Below are 20,212 nucleotides of genomic sequence, written 5' to 3' on the forward strand. Positions count from 1 at the left end.
TTTGCTGTAGTAAAGTCACCATCTTTCCAGCGTTAAGGAACATGCAGAGCTGAATAAAAAAAAAGCCCTAACTTTGTACCACAGTTTTGGCATTTTTTTAAAGAGGTGTAGCCCATTTTTTTCGAATTTTTGTTTTGTGCTCTCAACCTTTTTCCAGTTTGAGGTGGAACCCAGTGTGAAACCCATGGGTGATCCAGGAAAGCTATAGATTTCTGAAAAGTAGACCAAATTCCAAAGTGATTGAGGGGTTATATGTGTAGATCCTGCAAGGTTCTCCCAAGGAAAACAACTGTTGAAATAAAGAAATACTGAAAATGAGTACTTAATATATAAATAAATAAAAAAAGCTATATGTGACATTTTCGTTTAACTTTTTGTGACCATGGCTGATTTACAAAAACAGTATTCCATTACATCTGCTTGGCCCTTGTGGCTGTGGGGCTATATAGGGATGTAGGTTCTCCAAGAACCCAAGGTACCCGAGCCAACAACTGGGCTGCACCATGCAGTGTTTTTTCATTGCCTGCTGAGTAGAGACCAAGTCACGTAGGGAAATAGGCAAAGTGTAAAATGGGTACCAAGGAAACCTATGTATTTCTGAAATGGGCACTAGATATGGAGTTAAAGAGATGTGGTTCTTTGTACATCTTTAAACTTGTGGGTACCCGTACTAATGTATGATTTAGAGGGTATTTTTCAAAATGTCATCTTTTTATATGCATGACACAAATGCAGCAAAATCCAATTGTTAATAACACATTCTCCGCTATTCTATGTTCCTGCAAGTCTTCTGATTTAAAAAATAGTACCTCTCTTGTGTAGGTAGGCCTCGTGCCTGGGACAGAAAGTGGCCCACAACACAACATGGACGCATCACATTTTTCCACCGAAAACTAACCCTTATTTTCCAATGTGGGTAGCTGTAGATTTTGGACCCTAACTCACCCGGCACTTGGGAAACCCAGCAAACCTGTGCAGTTTTGAAAACTAGGCCCCTGCGGTATCCATTGTGGGCTGACTTTCAAACCATTATTTATTTATTTTTTTACACATTGAATCCCTTACTAACCTCAATATTTGACTAAAAACACATTTTCCTCACATTATTGTGAGGGAAGGTTCTGGAATCTGCTGAGAGCTACAAACTCCCATCCACTCAGCATTCCCCCAGTCTCCTGATGATAAAAATGGTACCTAACTTGTGTGGGTAGGCCTAGTTCCCATGACAGAAATGGATCAAACCAAGGTCAACGCGAGTCCCTTGGCAAGAACTCTTGCTGATGTTAGTTTGAGCCATTCCTGTAGCGGGTACTAGACCCAGCCACGCAAGAGGGGCAACATTTTTACAGGCACAGGTGAGGTAATGCAGAATGGTTGGGATTTTGTGAATTCCTGCGGATTTCAGAAGTTTCTGTCACAGAAAAGGAAGGAAATGTGATTTCAGTAAAAAGTTTGAGGCTTATAGAGTATTGTGGGTAAGAATACCTTGTGGGATCCATGCAAGGTACACCATCCTGGACTTCCTTGGTTGTCTAGTTTTCATAAATGTCTGTGGTTCATAGGTGGCGCCATACCATGGCCCCAAATACTGCACCTACCTCTAATGCTCCTCTCTCAACATAGCGATTTATGGCCCTTTGTGTCATTTTCTCTGGGGAGGGATACCGTTCTTATCGGGGTAACGCGTGGGACCTCTCAGTGGTAGGAAACCTGTGGCTCCATGCAGATTCCATGTAGTTTCATCACAGAAATGTGAAGAAAATGTTTTTCTTACCAAAGTTTGACGTTTGCAAGCGCTTCTGGGTAATGTCAGGTAATATTACCTGGTGAGAACCATACAAGTCATGCACCCCAGGACTCCCCTTCCCCCCCCCCCCCCCGTTGTCTAGTTTTAAAAAATGTGCATGGTTGCCTTGGTGCCGCCTGAGCTAGAATGCAAACTCCATAGTTACCCATAATGAGAAACAAGCATTTGCAATGCAGTCGGTCTCGCGTTCAATAGCGTTAGAGCCAGTCGCGGCCTGTCCTTTAGGGTGGAGGGGCCACTCCAGCCCACCTTTTACCCATCATGAAGAGTGGCTGTCAGGCTGAACAAAGGTCAGCCTGACACACTCTTCATGTTCAGGTCAGGCAGCCAGGAGCAGACATGCGCAGACTCCTGGCTCTCTGAGCTGAACTTTGCTAGTCTAAGGAGGTCTCAGCTCCTATGGGCGTGACCTCCTTGGCTCAGCAAATGTGCTTCGAGGCCCTCCCCTAGGTGATGAGGAAAGCGTCACCCATTCACTTCGACCTGGGCACTTCAGGTTTAAGCCCTGAATCGCCCAGGGTGAGTGTCAATCAGTGACACTTCTTCACAGAGTGGGGTGGGGTCAGCAATCTCACTGACCCCATCCCACTCTGTGACGAGGCTGGGACTGCTGCCTTCCCTCATTGGCTGATCTAAGGTCAGCCAATGAGGGAAGGCAGCAGCCCCAACCCTCCTGGTACCTCCGAGGCTGAAGGTAAGTGTGTGTGATCCATTAAAATGAATGTTTGGTGCGTGCGTGCATGTTTGAATGTTAATGGATGTGTGAAAGTGTGTGTGTGTGTGAAAGTGTGTGTGAAAGTCTGTGTGTGTGCAAGTCTGTGTGTGTGCTTACCGCCTGCCCTCTTCGTCCTAAAGCTGCTGGCCGCCACTGGTTAGAGCTATAAGCGTTGTAAATTCCGAACTGGACTTTTCTTGTTACACAAACTGAAAATAAAAAATAAGACAGTTGACATACGCAAGCCATTTCAAAGTGCCGCCGTGAGGGCAAAGGAGAGAGACAAAAAGAAAAAAGTTTGCTCACAGTCAAATTTATTTGCAGAAATGCAATTATCCATGTGACGGGGTCGATGGCCAAGGCGGTAACACAATCGCTCCAAGGAGGGACAAATGTAAAGCAGTTACCATGAAAACAAAGGATTTTAGAAAGGCAAGCCTGTGAATGAGTGATAGTGTTGGGCGTGAGGTAGGTGTGGTTAAAAGCCCAGATAAATACCAACACATCGGAAAAGCAGCACTTGTGTGCTACTATGCTTGATCATAAAAGGCGTTCTTAGTAAGGGCCATCTTACCACCACAGATATAAATCTAGTAGTATGTATGTGTGTGTGTATATATATATATATATATATATATATATATATATATATATATATATATTTTAACATTAATCTACCACTTACACTGGTTGTTTTTAGCACCTTCAGAAATGCTGGATTAAAAGCACAAAATATCTATAGTGAAACCAAGACTTCTGAAGGCGATCCATAAAACCACAGTTATGTTATGGTCCATTCCTGCACCATACGCAAGACTTTCATTCTGCCAACTGCTGGACCAATCCAAGAGATCGGTACACTCACATCAACATACCCCCTCCATCCAAGGGCACATCACATTCATACGGCAAGGAGGGAATGAGTTTGACTACATTTTGCCACCTGTCAAGTAATCGCCTCCTTCTTTTTGAACATTTATTGAATGCATGCCTAGTGAACCTTTACCAATAGCTCCCATGGCAACCACATAAGGCTCAGGAAGATTAGTACTCTCACTGTGGTAAATCAAACTCCTTCCAGTTTGTGGATGCAAGTTGGGGGTGTTCAAGTATGCCTCTTGAGGGTCTAACTGAGTGAGCATATCTACTTTTTAAACTAAGGCAAACATGCTGGGGAATGCTGCCGAAGTTACCTAAAGAGAACATCATAAACTGACGAACAGTAGTTTTTGATTCATTGGGTAGTCTGTGAAAATGTAGTATATGTCCCATCCACTGCTATGTTCAGTGCTCTGACTGTAATGCACTTATCACACAGCAAATTGAGCGTCTACTATTTTCTGACGGAGGATGAACATGGCAAGCAGGTCAATCATTTACCCATATGTGTAGCGTTTCATGCAGAGTTCTCTGTAATGGTATGAGTTCTTTGTAAATTGCACTCACCCGGGATGGTATGGTGTTGCTGATGCAAGAACAGTCAGGGTTGATCTTTGGAGTAACGTAGTCGAAGAGCCAAGTGTTTATCTTCATGCGGAATGCACTAATTTTAGAGATGGTACACTTGTAGAGGCAGGCCATTCTGCCCTTTTGGAGCCAACTAATAGAAGTCTATTCTTGATCTGGTGCTGCCTATGCTGATCAAATGTCTGGAAGGTTTCTGAAATCTAAGGCAGTATTGAGATTTGCTGGATCAGTGATGTGTAAAACTTTGAATGTATGTTTCTGGAGTTTGAAAAGAGCTGGATGGGGAGTCTGTGAAGCTATTTCAGGTGCATGTGTGTGTTGGGATGTTGATAGAGGAGGTAGCCTGCTAAAACATTTTTTTAAAGTTTGGAGTCACCTGCTTAGTTGAGTGAAGGAGTGATTTAGTATTGGGGAGAGCGCGGCACCAATGGAATTGAATCCAGAGGTGAAGATAGTGATGTATTTGTGTCTGTACTACCTTTACTATTTGCCTTCTACCTATACAGTTTCCGTGTGAAAGCACATCTACCCTACGCTTTCTTACCCGTTTGTGTCTCTGTCCTCATCGGAGTCCTGACTAATCCTGGCTGCTTGCCAAGTGAACCTATGCCCACTTCCGTCCCTAGCTACTTGAAGATCAAGAAAAGATGTCTTTCACGTACCCTCCATGTGCGAACTGTCCTAAATCCAACTTCTTCTGGTTTGTGATTGCACGTTGCGGGTCTCCAGATTATGCCTTCTGAGGCCTCATTCCTCAAACTGAGCAAACATATCTGCTCATGAAAACTAGGCAAGCATTCTGGGGAATACTATCCAAGTTCCCTAAAGTAATAAACCATACAAATGTCCTGTGGGACTCATTCACCGACACTTTTTCTTTTGCTTTGTAAGTGTGGAAAAATTCAGTAGCTTGTATTGTACCTAAAGTTTAATTAAAAAAATAAAAATAAAAAAAAAATAAAAGGCTACAGGTTATACAATCTTGTATGATAATTGCTTTCACGCCTTTAGTGTAAGGACAGTATACATTTCTTTATGTATCCAAATTAGTGCAGACAATGCACTGCTCAGACAATGAACAGGTATTTATATAACAACATAGACACCAAACAGATCTCAAGTTTGTACGGGCAGTCCAGGCTGCGGCCAACCCTCGCCGCAAATGGCCGAAAGCTCTGCGCGGCAGTAGTTGTATTAACAAATGGTAATTATACATTATTTTGCGTTTAAAAAAAAAAAAAAAAGTTACAGGGACGGTATAGTTAGATTCATATTTCATCCACAACAAAACCATAGAAATGCAGCAGTTATAGTTATACTTATAGTTGTGCTTATCTGAAGAAACTGTAACTCATGTCATTAAGTAACTTTAGACCCCAAGTTGTAGTTTCTTAACGTGTCTGTAACCTTTTTTTAATTTTTTTTTTTTTAAGTGGGGGGAATATATATGTGTATGTGTGTGTATATGTGTGTGTGTGTGTATATATATATATATATATATATATTTGTATATATATATTCGATGGCATGTGTAGCTGCAGATACACATGCTGTGCATTCTTTTGCAATCTAGTGTTGGGCTCGGAGTGTTACAAGTTGTTTTTCTTTAAAGAAGTATTTTCGAGTCACTGTATCGAGTGACTCCTCCTCCTCGGCTCCATTGCGTATGGGCATCGACTCCAAGTTAGATTGTTTTCTTTCTGCCGTCTGGTTCACACGTGTTTTCTTTCGCTCCGATAGTTTGATTCGGAAAACCTTGAAAACGCTTCATTTTTCGTCTGTATTGTTTCTATCGCGTTACACCTTCTATTGACTCTTTGGTACCGTTGGAACAAACATCTTTACTCGGCTTTCGGGGGCGCACGCGCTCAACTCTGGCCTGGTCGGGCCCACCGCATGGAAGCCTCATGGATCGGACTCCATTCCGATTCTGTCCTCTGTACCATGCTAATTTTCCTTATACAGACCAACACCTAGTCTGTAATCTTTGCCTTTCCCCAGACCATCAGGAAGAAAATTGTGAGGCCTGCAGATCCTTCCGGTCAAAAGACACTTTGGGACAGGAGGACACGAAGGCTCGAGATTGCGTCAAAAAGGTCTGAACATCTCGATGTCGAAGAGGAAGAGATCATGCAGACAGCAGTCTCTATTCAAGGATCTGACTCCGACCAGGATTCCGAGGAGGACAGACCGGTCAAGGCAGGACAGCACGTGAGTATGCCTGCCCCTGTACCATCTAAGCTGAAACATAAGGCCTTGGGGACGCCACTGCCGGAAGGCCATAGCTCGACCCAAAAGAAGACACCCGGTGACCAAACCCCCAGTTTGGCACTGAAAAAGGCCACTCCTCTGAAGCCATCAGAGTCAAGCTGAATCTCCGTCTCCGACTCGAGCAAATAGCTCTCTTCCGAGTCCAAATTTCGAAAATCCCTTTTGGAGCCAAGACCATCTACAGTGCCATCTTTTTCGATACCGAAAAAGCCAGCTTCAGAGCCGAAAAGAGCAGGTTACACTGAGGAGCATGGACTTCAAAAACACTTAAAGAAAGCCATAAAACTACTGAGGAGGACTCCCAAATACAGCCAATACTGGAAGTAATGGATGAAAGGCAAGCCAGGATTCATATTCATAAAGAAACTGGCAGAATTTTAACAGCACCTCCTCTAAAACCTAAGAGAAATTAGCCTTTCAGGAGGAATTGGACACTACACAGCCTCAAGCTAAAGTGCCAAAAACAAAGGAGAGACCCTCCACCTTCTCATTTTTCTCCTCCTAATTCTCCTCCTCACTCTCCACACCTGCATATTTCTCCTATCATCAGCCCTCCACCAATGCAGTCACCATCACATTCATTTCACTCGCAGCAAGACAATGTGGACCTATGGGATCTTTAGGATCCAGACCCCATTCCCGACAATGACCCTGATTGCTATCCCTCTAAGTCTTCACCACCAGAGGATACTACAGGCTACAGTTAAGTGCTAGCTAGGGCGGCAGCATACCATAGTGTCACCATGCACACTAAACCATTGGAGGATGATTTTTTAATTAATACACTCGCCTCCACGCATGCAACATACCAGTCGCTCCCTATGCTCCCCGGCATGTTAAAACATGCTGATCAAATACGAGAATACGAACTCCGAGTAGAAAGGAAATACAAACCACCTCCTTCTGATCTTGTCTATATTACTCAGCAACTCCCTCCAGACTCAGTAGTAGTAAGCGCTGCCAAGAAGAGGGCACACTCAGTCGTCAGGTGATGCACACCCACCAGACAAAGAGAGTAGGAAATTTGATGCTGCAGGGAAGAGGGCGGCATCTCAGGCAGCCAACCAATGGAGAATAGCCAACTCACAGGCATTGTTGGCTAGATATGACAAGGCCCATTGGGACGAGATGGAAGATATAATTCAGCATCTCCCCAAGAAACAGCAAAAGAGGGCACAGCAGATGGTGGAGGAAGGGCAAGCCATCACCAACAATCAGATTAGGTCTGCCCTAGACTCAGCAGATACAGTGGCCAGAAGCATCAACACTGCTGTAACAATCAGGAGGCATGCATGACTCGGGTCCTCAGGGTTCAAACCCGAAATCCAACAGGCAGTGGTGAATATGCCATTCAACAAAAAAACAGCTTTTCGGACCAGAGGTCGACACTGCAATTGAAAAAATGCGTAAGGATTCAGACACTGCAAAAGCGATGGGTGCACTATACACCACACATTACAGGGGATCCTTTTGCTAACCCCAGTTTAGAGGTGGATTTAGGGCTCAAACTGCTGAGTCATCCACATCGCACCCAAAGCTGGCCTATCAACCTCCATACCAACAAGGTGGTTTTAAGAGCACATTTAGAGACCAGTACCCCAGAGGCAGAGGGAAATATCAAACACCTAAACAAGCCTCACAACACAGTAAACAGTGACTTGTCCCATTCCCTTCCAATCCACACCGCCCCTGTTGGAGGAAGACTGCAGAAGTTCCACACCAATTGGCTAAACATTACCACAGACAGTTGAGTATTATCAATTATCCGCAATGGCTATTGCCTAGAATTGATACAAACTCCACCAAACATTCCACCAAAACCACACAAACTATCCAAAGAACATCTGTTACAGGAAGAAGTCAAATCTCTATAACTCAAACAAGCAATATGACCTGTGCCACAAAATCAAGTAGGGACGTGATTTACTCATTGTATTTCCTCATTCCCAAAAAGGATGGCACCCTAAGGACAATATTAGATCTCAAGTCCCTCAATCTTTACATCCTGTCAGAACACTTTCACATGGTAACTCGTCAAGATGTTATCCAACTACTTCAAAAACACGATTTCATGACAACATTAGACCTCAAAGATGCGTATTTTCATATACCCATCCATCAAGCGCACAGAAAATCTCTCAGGTTTGTCATTCAAGGTCTTACCCTTTGGAATAACAACACCTCCAAGGGTATTCACAAAGTGCCTAGCGGTAGTCGCCGCCTACCTAAGAAGACAACTGTTGGTAATGGCCCTTCTGCAGGGTTATCCCCAGACTTTTTGCCTTCCTCCTTCTCTTTTTCTGACCACATTTTTGCTGGTTTTTAGACTCTGCCCACTTTACCACTGCTAACCAGTGCTAAAATGCATATGCTCTCTCCCTTTAAACATGGTAACATTGGATCCTACCCAATTGGACTATTTAATTTACTTATAAGTCCCTAGTAGAAGGCACTGTATGTGCCCAGTGCTTGTAGATTAAATGCTACTAGTGGGCCTGCAGCACTGATTGTGCCATCCACTTAAGTAGCCCCTTAACCTTGTCTCAGGCCTGCCATTGCAAGGCCTGTATGTGCAGTTTCACTGCCAATTCGACATGGCACTTAAAAGTACTTGCCAAGCCTAAAACTCCCATTTTTCTACATATGTCACCCCTAAGGTGCCCTAGGTAACCCCTAGGGCAGGGTGCAGTGTGGGTAAAAGGCAGGACATGTACCTATGTAGTTTACATGTTCTGGTAGTGTAAAACTCCTAAATTCGTTTTTACACTACTGTGAGGCCTGCTCCTTTCATAGGCTAACATTGGGGCTGCCCTCATACATTGTTGGAGTGGTAGCTGCTGATCTGAAAGGAGTAGGAAGGTCATATTTAGTATGGCCAGAATGTAATACAAAATCCTGCTGACTGGTTAAGTTGGATTTAATATTACTATTTTAGAAATGCCACTTTTAGAAAGTGGGCCTTTCTCGTCACTTAAATCTTTCTGTGCCTTACAATCCACGTCTGGCTGGGTTTAGTTGACCGCTCCTTGTGCATTCACTCAGACACACCCCAAACACAGGATACTCAGCCTCACTTGCATACATCTGCATTCTGAATGGGTCTTCCTGGGCTGGCAGGGTGGAGGGCCTGCTCTCACACAAAAGACTGCCACGCCCCCTACTGGGACCCTGGCACACAGGATTGAACTGAAAGGGGACCTGGTGCACTTCTAAGCCACTTTTTGAAGTCTCCCCCACTTCAAAGGCACATTTGGGTATAAAAACAGGGCCTCTGCCCTACCACCTCAGACACTTCCTGGAGAAGAAACCTGTAACCAGAACATGCATCCTGCCAAGAAGAACTGCCTGGCTGCCCAAAGGACTTGCCTGACTGCTTTCTTGGAAGGACTGCTTGCCTTGCTGTTGCCCTGCTGCTCCCTGTCTGTGGTTAAGAAGTGCTCTCCGAGATTTTTCACACAAACCAGGTACTTTGTGCTTGAAAGAGACTTTGTTTACCTTTTAAAAGACTTAAGACACTTTATCACTTTTCAGTGATAACTTTACATTTTCTCATTTCATCTTTTGATCGTTTTGACCTGCAAATATCCAGATAAATATTATATATTTTTCTAAACACTGTGTGGTGTATTTTTGTAGTGCTGTATTGTGTTATTGTATGATTTATTGCACAAATACTTTACACATTGCCTTCTAAGTTAAGCCTGACTGCTCAGTGCCAAGCTACCAGAGGGTGGGCACAAGATAATTTGGATTGTGTGCCTTACCCTGACTAGAGAGAGGGTCCTTGCTTGGACAGAGGGTAACCTGGCTGCCAACCAAGGACCCCATTTCTAACAACAACATATACATGTCTTTCCATATCTAGACGATTGGCTGATAAAATCAAACAGTCATACACAGTGTCAAAACCATGCACATTACGTAATAGAAACCCTGCACATGCTAGGTTCTCAAATTACCAAAAGCCGCAACTACAGCCTGCGCAAATACAACAGTATTTCGGGGCAATACTAAATATTCAAAAAGCGCTAGCAAGTCCAAATACGCAGAGAATACAAGCATTCCAGAATATAATAGCACAGATACAGGACAGGTCAGCAGTACACTGTCAAATTTGTCATGAAAATGTTAGGAATTTTTGCATCACGTATTGCAATTGTTCCACATGCAAGACTAAACATGTGGCCCTTGCAACAGTGCCTTGCACAACAATGGTCACAAGCACAGGGTCAACTTCAAGATTTAGTGTTGATAGACCACCAAACATACATGTCCTTTCAGTGGTGGAATTCCACAAATCTAAACAAGGGGCTGCCATTTCAAGACCCTGTGCCGCAGACCATAATTACAACAGATGCATCAATGACTGGCTGGGAAGCTCACCTCAACAATCACAACATCCAAGGACAATAGGATGCCCAACACAAACCGCAACACATAAATCACTTAAAATTGTTGGCTGTCTTCCTCGCACTCAAAGCTTTTTAGCCTGTTCTCATTCGCAAGAATGTCCTGATCAAAACAGGCAACATGACCATCCTGTATTACCTAAACAAACAGGGAGGGACACATTAGTCCCAAATCTCCCTCCTAACTCAAAGAATTTGGAAATGGGCAGCAAAATGGTAACTCTGCCTCTATACAAAGAAAGATGAAACAGGAATAGGCCTGTTGATCATTATTGTACATACAATCTGTAAAGCAATTAAGCAAATGAGTACATGTTCTCACATTGTTAGTAATTGCAAGGTACATATTTAATTCAATTAAATTGTTTATTATGGCTATTGCAAATATGAACCAGCCTCCACCATTTTTAGATGAAATAGGTGAGAATGTCATACCTTGGAAGGAATGAGAAAAACTGTTTTTCATATCTAATAGCGATGGGGAGAAATTTTCATCATTAAGGAGGCAACACATTATTACATACTATTGGCATTCAAGGCATGAAAGAGTATGAAAATTTGACTGACACTGAAAGTGATTCGGAAGGTGAAGTGAGCCAAGACGATATATATGCTTCTACGTTACATAAATTAGGAAAACATTTTGGACAAAAATTCAATGTCTTATTTGAAAGGCATCATTTTTGTTTTTTTGTTTTTTGCAGAACACAGGGAAAGAATGAAAGGGTATCTCCTTATTGCTGTGTTGAGAGGGGTGACAAGTTTAAGTGATTTTGGTCCTGTGTGTGACTCTTTAATTAGAGGTCAATTAGTCTGCTGTACAAACTCAAAAATTCAAGAAAAACTATTGACAGGGAACCGGGATTTAAAAACTGCTATTGAGATTGCCAAAGGGGTTGAACACACTGCAGAGTGTATCAAAGAGATGAAGCAATGAAATATTTCAGGCACAGTACATGTTATAAACAAATAAAAAAAAAATACAATATTAACCCACAGGTATGTGAGGGTAATGATACCAAGAATGCCCGTGAACTTTCTAATAAAAAGAGAAGTAATGATGCTAGGAAAGAGAAATTAAAATGTTTCTGTTGTGAAATCTAGAACCATTTAGCAGTAACCCAAATTGTCTGACACAATCTATAATCTGTAGAAAGTGTAATAAGAGGGGACATTTTGCTAAATTATGTAGATCTACTACAGTACAAAAGAAAAACATACAGACAATTGAGAACTCAGAAGATTTAGAATTTAAATATGTATTTCAGGTAAATACGGAGTCTACAGTAAAATAAATAGTTACCCATAGTTTGAAGTTTACCTAGATGGTGTAAAATTAAAACTGTACACTGATTTATGTTCCTATACACATTCCTAGACTAAAACATCTTTAAAGAAAAATTTCATGATGTAGAATGATATGCTTCAACCCCATATTGTTCTGGGGGTTATAACACACCCTATACCCCTAATTGGCATGATCCATATGTAGATTACTTTTTAAGGATCGCAAAACTGAGGGGAAAGTTTACTTAACCGAATGGCGGTCAGGTTTGTGAGTATGGGCCTACCAGAAAGATCTAGAAATATAACTTGAGCTTAACTGTGATGAACCAGTCCTGGATGTTGAGGAAGATTGCTGGTTGGATGCATTATGTGAACAATATCCAGAGGTATTCACAGATCAGTTAGGCCATTTTGAAAAAGTTTCAGCATAAAATTAAAGTGAAAAAGGTTCCTCAACCATATTTGATATTTTGATTTATGGAGACTCTGCAGTTCAACACAACCACACTTTATGAAAAGTTTTAGAAGTACTAACAATGCTGGGTTCACTGTTAGTGGAGACATGTACAAGATTGGAGTAGTCAGTTGACTATCTAGGCCACACTATATACAAACTTGGAGTCAAACCCAATGTAGATTAGTTAAAGCAGTGAGACATGCACCTTCTCCTAGAAACAAGGGTGAATTGAAATCCTTTTTGGGGTTAGTAGAATATGTGTTGAAATATGTGAAACATTTTGCAGACTTAACAGCACCTTGAAGAGATTTGTTGAAAAAGGGCCCAGTTTTCAATTGGTACACACCTTGTCAAGAAGCATTTGAATCTACCAAAGGAGCTATACAATTTGACACTAAAAAAACAAAACTATTTTGTCCACTGATGCCGGTGGTAGGAGAATTGATGCATCCTTCACACACGTGGATAGTAAAAACATAAAAATAAAAAATAAAGTAGTTGCATTTGCATTGAGAGCCTTAACTGTAGCAGAACGTAATTACTCAGCTGTGGAAAGAGAAGCCTGGGCCGTAACTTGGGCCATAGAGCACTTTATATTTTACCTGTGGGGATTGTCTTTTACTGTTCCCACAGACCACAAGCCCTTAGTTGAAAATTTTCAACCAAAGTTAAAGACCACACTACACCCCGTATAGCCATATTGCTTTTGTGTATAGAGGGATTAAATTTTAAATTAGAGTATGTCCAAGGCTCAAAAACTGCATAGCAGATTGTCTTTCAAGACTTCCATGTAAAGAAGAAGTGCATGAAAGAGTTTGAACCCATTGGGCTAGCAGAGATTCCTGGAATTATGGAAGAAGAGTGGGAAACAGGAATAGACAAGGATTACACCTTAAAACAAGTAAATTAGAAAATAATACAGGGATGGCCCATGAAATCAGGTCTGCTTAGTGATGAACTCAAAGTTTTGATCATTAAGACATAAATTGAATATCCTCAATAACAAGGTAATGAGAGGAGAAAGGTTGGTGTCAGCCAAACATTTGTGGGAAAGGATTGCAGAGATTGCACACAAAGGTCATCTAGATAGAAACATCACCAAAGCTAAAGCTAGGGTCACATATTGGTTTCCAAAATGGATTCTTTAATTGAACAAAAGAGTGCCTGATCAGCTCCTTGAGTGATGTATCTAAAATCACAAGAAAATACCCCTTATCCCTTGTTAGTGTTCCTTCCAAATCTTTGGACAAATTGGGCTTAGACATTATAGGTTCTATTAAAGTGTCCATGTGAGAGGTAAAATACATGTTGCTGTTAGTAGACTATCATTCCCACTGGATAATGACTAGAGTGGTAGGAAATGTCATCACCAACACCCTAATAAAGCTCCTTCCTGAAGCATTCATGTTGGAAGGCATCCCCAGCACTCTAATTACTGATAATGTGGTGCAATTCTCTTCTGATGAGATGTGTGATTTCGTAAAAAAGAAAATGTCCATATAACATCCTAAAACAGCAGTGTATTGCCCAAGAGCAAATGGATCAGTCGAAAGAGTCAGCCGTATGATCAAGGATTGTCTGCATCTAGCTCACATGTCGAACATTGCAGCAGACCAGGCCCTTCAGAATATGCTTTGATCATATCTCGCAGCACCTAACTTAGGGCCATATGTACGAACACATTTTCCCATAGACACAGAATAGGCAAAACTGCTTGCTACATCTGGCCCTTAGTCACAAACATTCCACCCTTTATAGCCTTAAAAGGTGGATCTCCTAGTACTTAAATGACCCCAAGTTGGTTGGGTGGTGGAAAACCAAAATGGGTTTATCGAGAGAAAATGAACCAAAAAGTAAAACTCCACCCAAAAAATATAAGAAAAGGTATGGCTCAAAACTTAGTACTAAGGAAAACTGTTGGGAAGTTGATGTTAATGAAACCTCTAAGGCCTAAACAAAGAGGTGTTAGAACATTTTCAAAACCATTGAAGATTATTGCTGTAGGGAAAAATTTAGTCACTCTTGAGGATCGCAGGGTGTGGAGCATGGATAGAGTGACTTCATATCACCACTTTCAGGCTATTGGTAATTCCACTGGGAAAGGCAAAAAATGCTCAGATATCAAAACAAACTGTAATAATGCAAGACAACGCAAGACTCCACGATGGCTCAAGGATTACGTTACTCATTAACTGTGAAGTAGTATGTATTGCTATGAAGCTATTATATTCCAGTGCGGATAATGGGAACTGTAAAATGTGAATATTCCAGTGTAACCTGTTCATCATTTAAAGTTTATGCTTCCTGTTTTGTATAGGAAAAAGGTGGTGTATTCTGTCATCTTAACAAGGGACAACACTCACATGTAACCCTTTACCTTGTTCCCCATGCGCTTCACTTAGTGAAATTAAGGATTGTCCTTGTGAAAGAAACCTGATGTATATAAGTACAAGTTCACTACATTTAGGACTGTTTCTGGGGTTTCTCGAGTTACAGTTGTGGAAAAAGAACACCAATTTTTTGGGTGTTTTTATGAATAATGTATTGCCAATTGTAATATATCCTTTTCGGATAACTTGTCACTAGACCTTCCAGGATAGCATAACTTTTAGAAGAGCCTGTGCGTGTGTCCAGAAACCCATGATCCAGAATGAAAGCTGTACTATGACAGCAAATCCTTCTCCTCATCCTATCAGAAGTTGTAGTGTTGTACTAGTATTCTATGATGGTTCCTGATAATGTGTTAATGAAGAATGTTGCATAGTAGAATATAAGCCAGGTGATGTCAGGCTTCTACCTTTCTCTCCATTTTGTTTTTGCTCCATCACACCTGCCTGGTCCTCTGAATCTATTTTAATGGTGCGTTGAAACAATTTATGCATGTTTTATTATGTCATTGTTACTACTTTCACCAAGATATTTTTATTTTTTGGCAACAAAAAAATAACCAAATACTTTTCTAATTTTGCAACTCTAGGTGGCTATTATCATGGAAAGTTAATTTTCCCTCGCGAATTTCCTTTTAAACCTCCTAGTATTTATATGATTACACCTAATGGAAGATTCAAATGTAATACAAGGTAAGGATCTTCTTTTTAGCACTAATTGTTTGATAATTTATGTTTACTGTATTGGAATATTTCAGTATGATAAAGGTAAAGAGTTTGTTCTTAGAATTATATTTGTAACTTTCATTTGATATACATTGTGGTTGGTTCTGTGATCTGCCTTCAACTCCAAAGCTCGATCTGAAACTTTTTCCTTTTTAATTTTTCTGCTAGCTTTTTGTTATGTACTTTGTGTCTTCCATCAAAACCAAAATGTCTTAGGTTAAAATAGACTTAAGTGTCATTCAGAGTTTGTGGAATGGAAGCTTTAGTGTAATCCGTTGGCCAGCATTTGGTTCCTGCCACATCCACTATAAAGCTGCCTGCTTGAGAGCTTCTATAGGACTGCCCAATTAGGCTATTTTTCGTGTCTGCGACACAGTGACGGTCACAGGCAGTTGTTCATGGGAAAAAAGAATAAGGACTTCTTTACATTGAGGAGACTTCTTGTGGGTTGCTCCATTGATATTTAGTCTTAAACCAAAAAGTATATACAAATGAAAATTATTTTTGCAACACAAAACATGCATGGTGGCCACAGGGACATGGCTGCTTGCTGGCATTTCAGTTTTGTCAAAAATGCTTCCATCAAGTGGTCCTTCGCTGGGAGGGCAGAGGTAAGCGCCTCAGCCGACCTTGCTGGATGGTGTGGATGCCTGCCGTACTTTAAATGCCCTTTAGTGTACTTAAAAAATGAGAAATAGCCCTTTGCGTCTCATATCCTGTCTAGTGAACACAGTGTCCATCTTTGGCCTTTACTCGGTAGGAGTGACATTATGCCTCACTAAGGATTACTTAATTGTAAGGTGTCTAGAAAAAGGACCTTGCAGAGAAATAACCAATGTTTAACTTCTTGCTGTATTTCTCAACTATGAGCTTTCTGACTATCGGGCCTTTGCCTTTGTAACGTTTTAGATCATATGTACATTTAAAATATGGAACAATTTCCCCTTAAACATCAAATTCATGACTAATCTTCTATGCTTCATTAAGGCTTTAAAAACCTATCTCATTGGTATTCAGTAATGGGCTATTCTTTGGCCTCTGTGACTGGCAGCGCCAAGACACCTCAGGGTATTTGCACGCTTTAAAAGTATCTATAACATAATATACCTTTGGCAAAATAAAAATCTATCCCAGATGTAAAGTGTGATTTCTGACAGGACAGGAAATGCAATCTCCAGTTATTTCCAGCAGACAAAGCTTATTTGTTCATTTTTTACAGGCTCCTTAGCATATCTGGCAGTCCTAACACTCGCTGTATAGGATCCTGCCACCCCTCAAAATTACTTAGTGCACATTTCTTGTGTAGTCCCACATTACTGTGGAAACCTGTCTCAATGCACCCATCAGTACCATTTTTCACCTGGATTCTCTTATAGTCCTATTTGTGTTTAAGTGCACATTTCTGTATATAGTGGTTGTCTCAGAAGGGTTTGTTCATCGTTGTCACTAAACTGCTGGTTTGTGCCTTTTAGGTCGAGCATGCAAGCGTGTTGACCTGTTATTATTGTGGGCTTTTAACCACACCCACCGTATGGCCATAATTTTCACTTATTCCTGGGCTTGCCTTTCAAAAATCTTTTGTTGTCATTGGTAATTGCTTTCCGTTTGTCCCTCTTTGGGGCGGTTTTGTTATTGCCTTGCAGACTGTCCCTTTTAAATGGATAATAGCACGATTGTGGATAGGTTTGACTGCAAGTAAACTTATTTTTCTTTTCGTGTCCCTTGTTCGTGCTCATGACGGCCATTGCGCTTTGATTCAGCTCGGTTATGTCAACTGTTTGACTTCATTTAAAATTTGAGTGACAAGAAAAGTCGAGTTAGGAATTTACAATGCTAATAGCTCTAACTCGATCAAATACGAGACTAATTGCATTGCAAATGCTTGTATTTTTTTCTTTTGAAGATTGACAACAGAAAAAAGGCAAATATAACATTTCACTTTTGGGCTGCCCAATTTTTTCAAAACTTTTTCGACTCTACTTCGATAGAGGGCCGTGGAATGTATTAATATTGTTTTGCAAGTGATTAAATCATCAAAACCCTTGGTTAAACAAACACTGAAATTGCAAAAACAGAATTCACATGTAATGTCCCTTGACCATGATGATAAAGTACATATATATATTCGTGGTGGTTCACCAGGGACTCACTTTAGTAATGTTTTAGAAACCTGTTTGGTACCTCGCCGTCCAGGACTAGATGATTTATTTTTCTACCCATGTGCTCACTGCCTTGAATCTTTTTACAGCAATTCTGGCCCAGGTTCCCTTCTGAGGACCTGCCTGTGTTTCGTGCATTTACTGGGCTGGCCTGGGCTCGTTCATGTATGACAAGCTCTAACAGTGTAGATTCCCTCTTAATGGCTGCGTCTTGAGAATGACCTTGAAACATCTTATAGGGTCGAAGCATCTAAAGTTTTACAATCAAACTAGGTAATCACTTGAATTTTAAAGGGCTGTACTATGCACGTAGATTTGTTGACGCAGACCTTATATCGTGACCTAAGAGAATTTTATACTACATAAACACACCTGCATTTGTTTTGGTCTTTAACTGTGTTGTTGTGTCTGTGGTAAGCCAGGTGTGATTATTTGCCAGCACGAAAGCACAAATTCTTTAGTAGGCCTTGACAGACTTGGGCCTAAAAAACTAATATTCTGAATAGTAATGCTAATGGTGTATGTGAGATCGGCATCTTATTTTAAGGTTTAATTTTCAGACGCGCTAACAAAATAGAGAAATGATCAGTTAAGTGCGGTGTTAGAGCTACAAGGCCATTCTGTCTTATACATTTGAAACTTGGAAGGAAATAGACATGGCTGTGTTTGTCTGCCTTCCATGTGCTTCTGTAACAGAGGCTTTGCTAGTAATCCAGAGTAAGGATGCAAGAAACAGCACAGAAGCTTCCCCCTCCCCTCGCTATAGAGAATAATTGGAGGAGAAAGTATAAAGAGAGGATTTGAGTAGGGCATACAAGAGGATTGATTGCTAAGGGGATATGCCAGATTCACAACTGCAGATGTCTTTAGTATTCTGTGGTGTAATTAGGGAATACTAAATTTCATTCAACCAATGTAACCTGAGAACACAGATGTAGATACTGGGTCGACTAGATTAATTTCAAAGGCAATGAGGAGACAAATTATGAAATGTGCTTCACTGTCTTCTAATGTTCATTTTATTTTATATTGTGATTGAGATTAGCACCGTAATTACCATCATTCTGATACACGAGATTTATGGATAAATATTACATAATGAATAGTTGTAAAATAGCAACAACTGCGTTTCTATATTTTTAGAGTCAGGATGGGTATCTGTTTCTATATACAACACTTCTCCTTCAAATGATGGTTGTCTCACTCCTACCACAGCATGTCTGAATAAGAATGAGCATAACTTGCACTTTGTTATTACTTAATTCCTCCTGGGAATTAGCAGATCTCCCCTCAAGTTACCCCAGGATGAGGGGATTTTGCGACAGAATGCCGACTGTGGGCAGTGAGCACTTTGTTCGCTATTGTTTGGAATTCATTTCTGCGCTTAACAGAATAGTTACTTGTATTTTAACTTACATTGACCTCTAACATTTATTGCAATGGTATTTGAGCTGGTGACAGTGTCTAAAAGTGTACCAACGTAAGTCCTTAGTGTACCATTTCTTGTTTATTCCTTGCATTGGGTTCCTGCTGGGCATATTGGGTTGCCCTTGTTCTTGTTACTAAATGATGATACAAGGTGCATTGTTTGTGGTAGTTTCAAGCACAAACTTGTGGGAGGGAATTTTCCCCATGGATGCCCTAACCATTGGGGTAAGGTTTCCAGGTTAATTTCCCCCCCACCATCTCCCCCTCGCCCCTTTGGGTATTTTTAAAGATGGCTGAAGGCTTTGGCCACACTAAACCTGGTGCTCTGAGAGTAGGGGTGTTTGTGGGTAGTACACTGTAATAATCTTGGTGTCTTCCAACATCTAACACTAAAATCCATTTTTAAACAGTCCCTGTATCCCCAACAAACTCTGGTAGCACACCGATGAGCTTTCAGCAGCCAGACAGTGGATGCATACACATTGTTTTGGCTTTCTATTTCTCTCCTTTGAAGTATGTCCCAAATGTCACATGTGGAACCCCAGCAACTTTATCATTTAACAGCAGAGTTGTCTGTCTCCTTGGTTAAATAAATGTCGTAGGTTTGGACATTAGAATAGAATACAATACAGAAGGGATTTGATAAATGTCTAACCATTCTACTAGGTTGGAGTCATTAACTAGCACATAGCCCTTTCTCAATTGTGAGAACCTTCATAGGACATTTTGTGTGTGGGTTTTTTCAGTGCCGGAGGAAATAATTATCAAGAAAGAAGGCTGAAAACCTGGATGATGAGGTCTCTGCAGGTTTCCCAGAGTGTTTGCGGAAAGTGCCAAAGGGAATAGGCTTGTTATTGAGTAAAATTAGTTTAGAGGCTCCAAGTCTTCAAGAAAAAAGTTGACAACTGACATGTACTTGAATATTTGCAAAGATTCCTAAACGCTGCAGTAACACACCTACTACGTCTTAAATTATGGGGCTACATCTTAACAGTTCTCCGAGTCACTTGATTGGATATCCATTGTCAGATGCCCAGCCTTGCAGAACTTTGTATTCCCTTTATTGCTATCCATAGCACTGACACATTCCTCATCTAAG

At 41.0% G+C, this 20,212-nt stretch overlaps 1 protein-coding gene across 3 annotated transcripts in view; it reads left to right on the top strand.

The window, feature by feature from the left end:
• Positions 1–20,212, top strand: part of UBE2J2 (ubiquitin conjugating enzyme E2 J2) — a 133,791-nt gene that overhangs the window by 65,553 nt on the left and 48,026 nt on the right. For all 3 annotated transcript variants that reach the window (XM_069241089.1, XM_069241090.1, XM_069241088.1), the window contains exon 4: positions 15,391–15,493. In XM_069241089.1, the coding sequence (XP_069097190.1) occupies positions 15,391–15,493 (103 nt within the window). The remainder of the gene's footprint in view (positions 1–15,390; positions 15,494–20,212) is intronic.

The sequence above is a fragment of the Pleurodeles waltl genome, chromosome 6 (genome assembly GCF_031143425.1).
Source record: "Pleurodeles waltl isolate 20211129_DDA chromosome 6, aPleWal1.hap1.20221129, whole genome shotgun sequence".
In the NCBI taxonomy this organism is placed as follows: Eukaryota; Metazoa; Chordata; class Amphibia; order Caudata; family Salamandridae; genus Pleurodeles; species Pleurodeles waltl.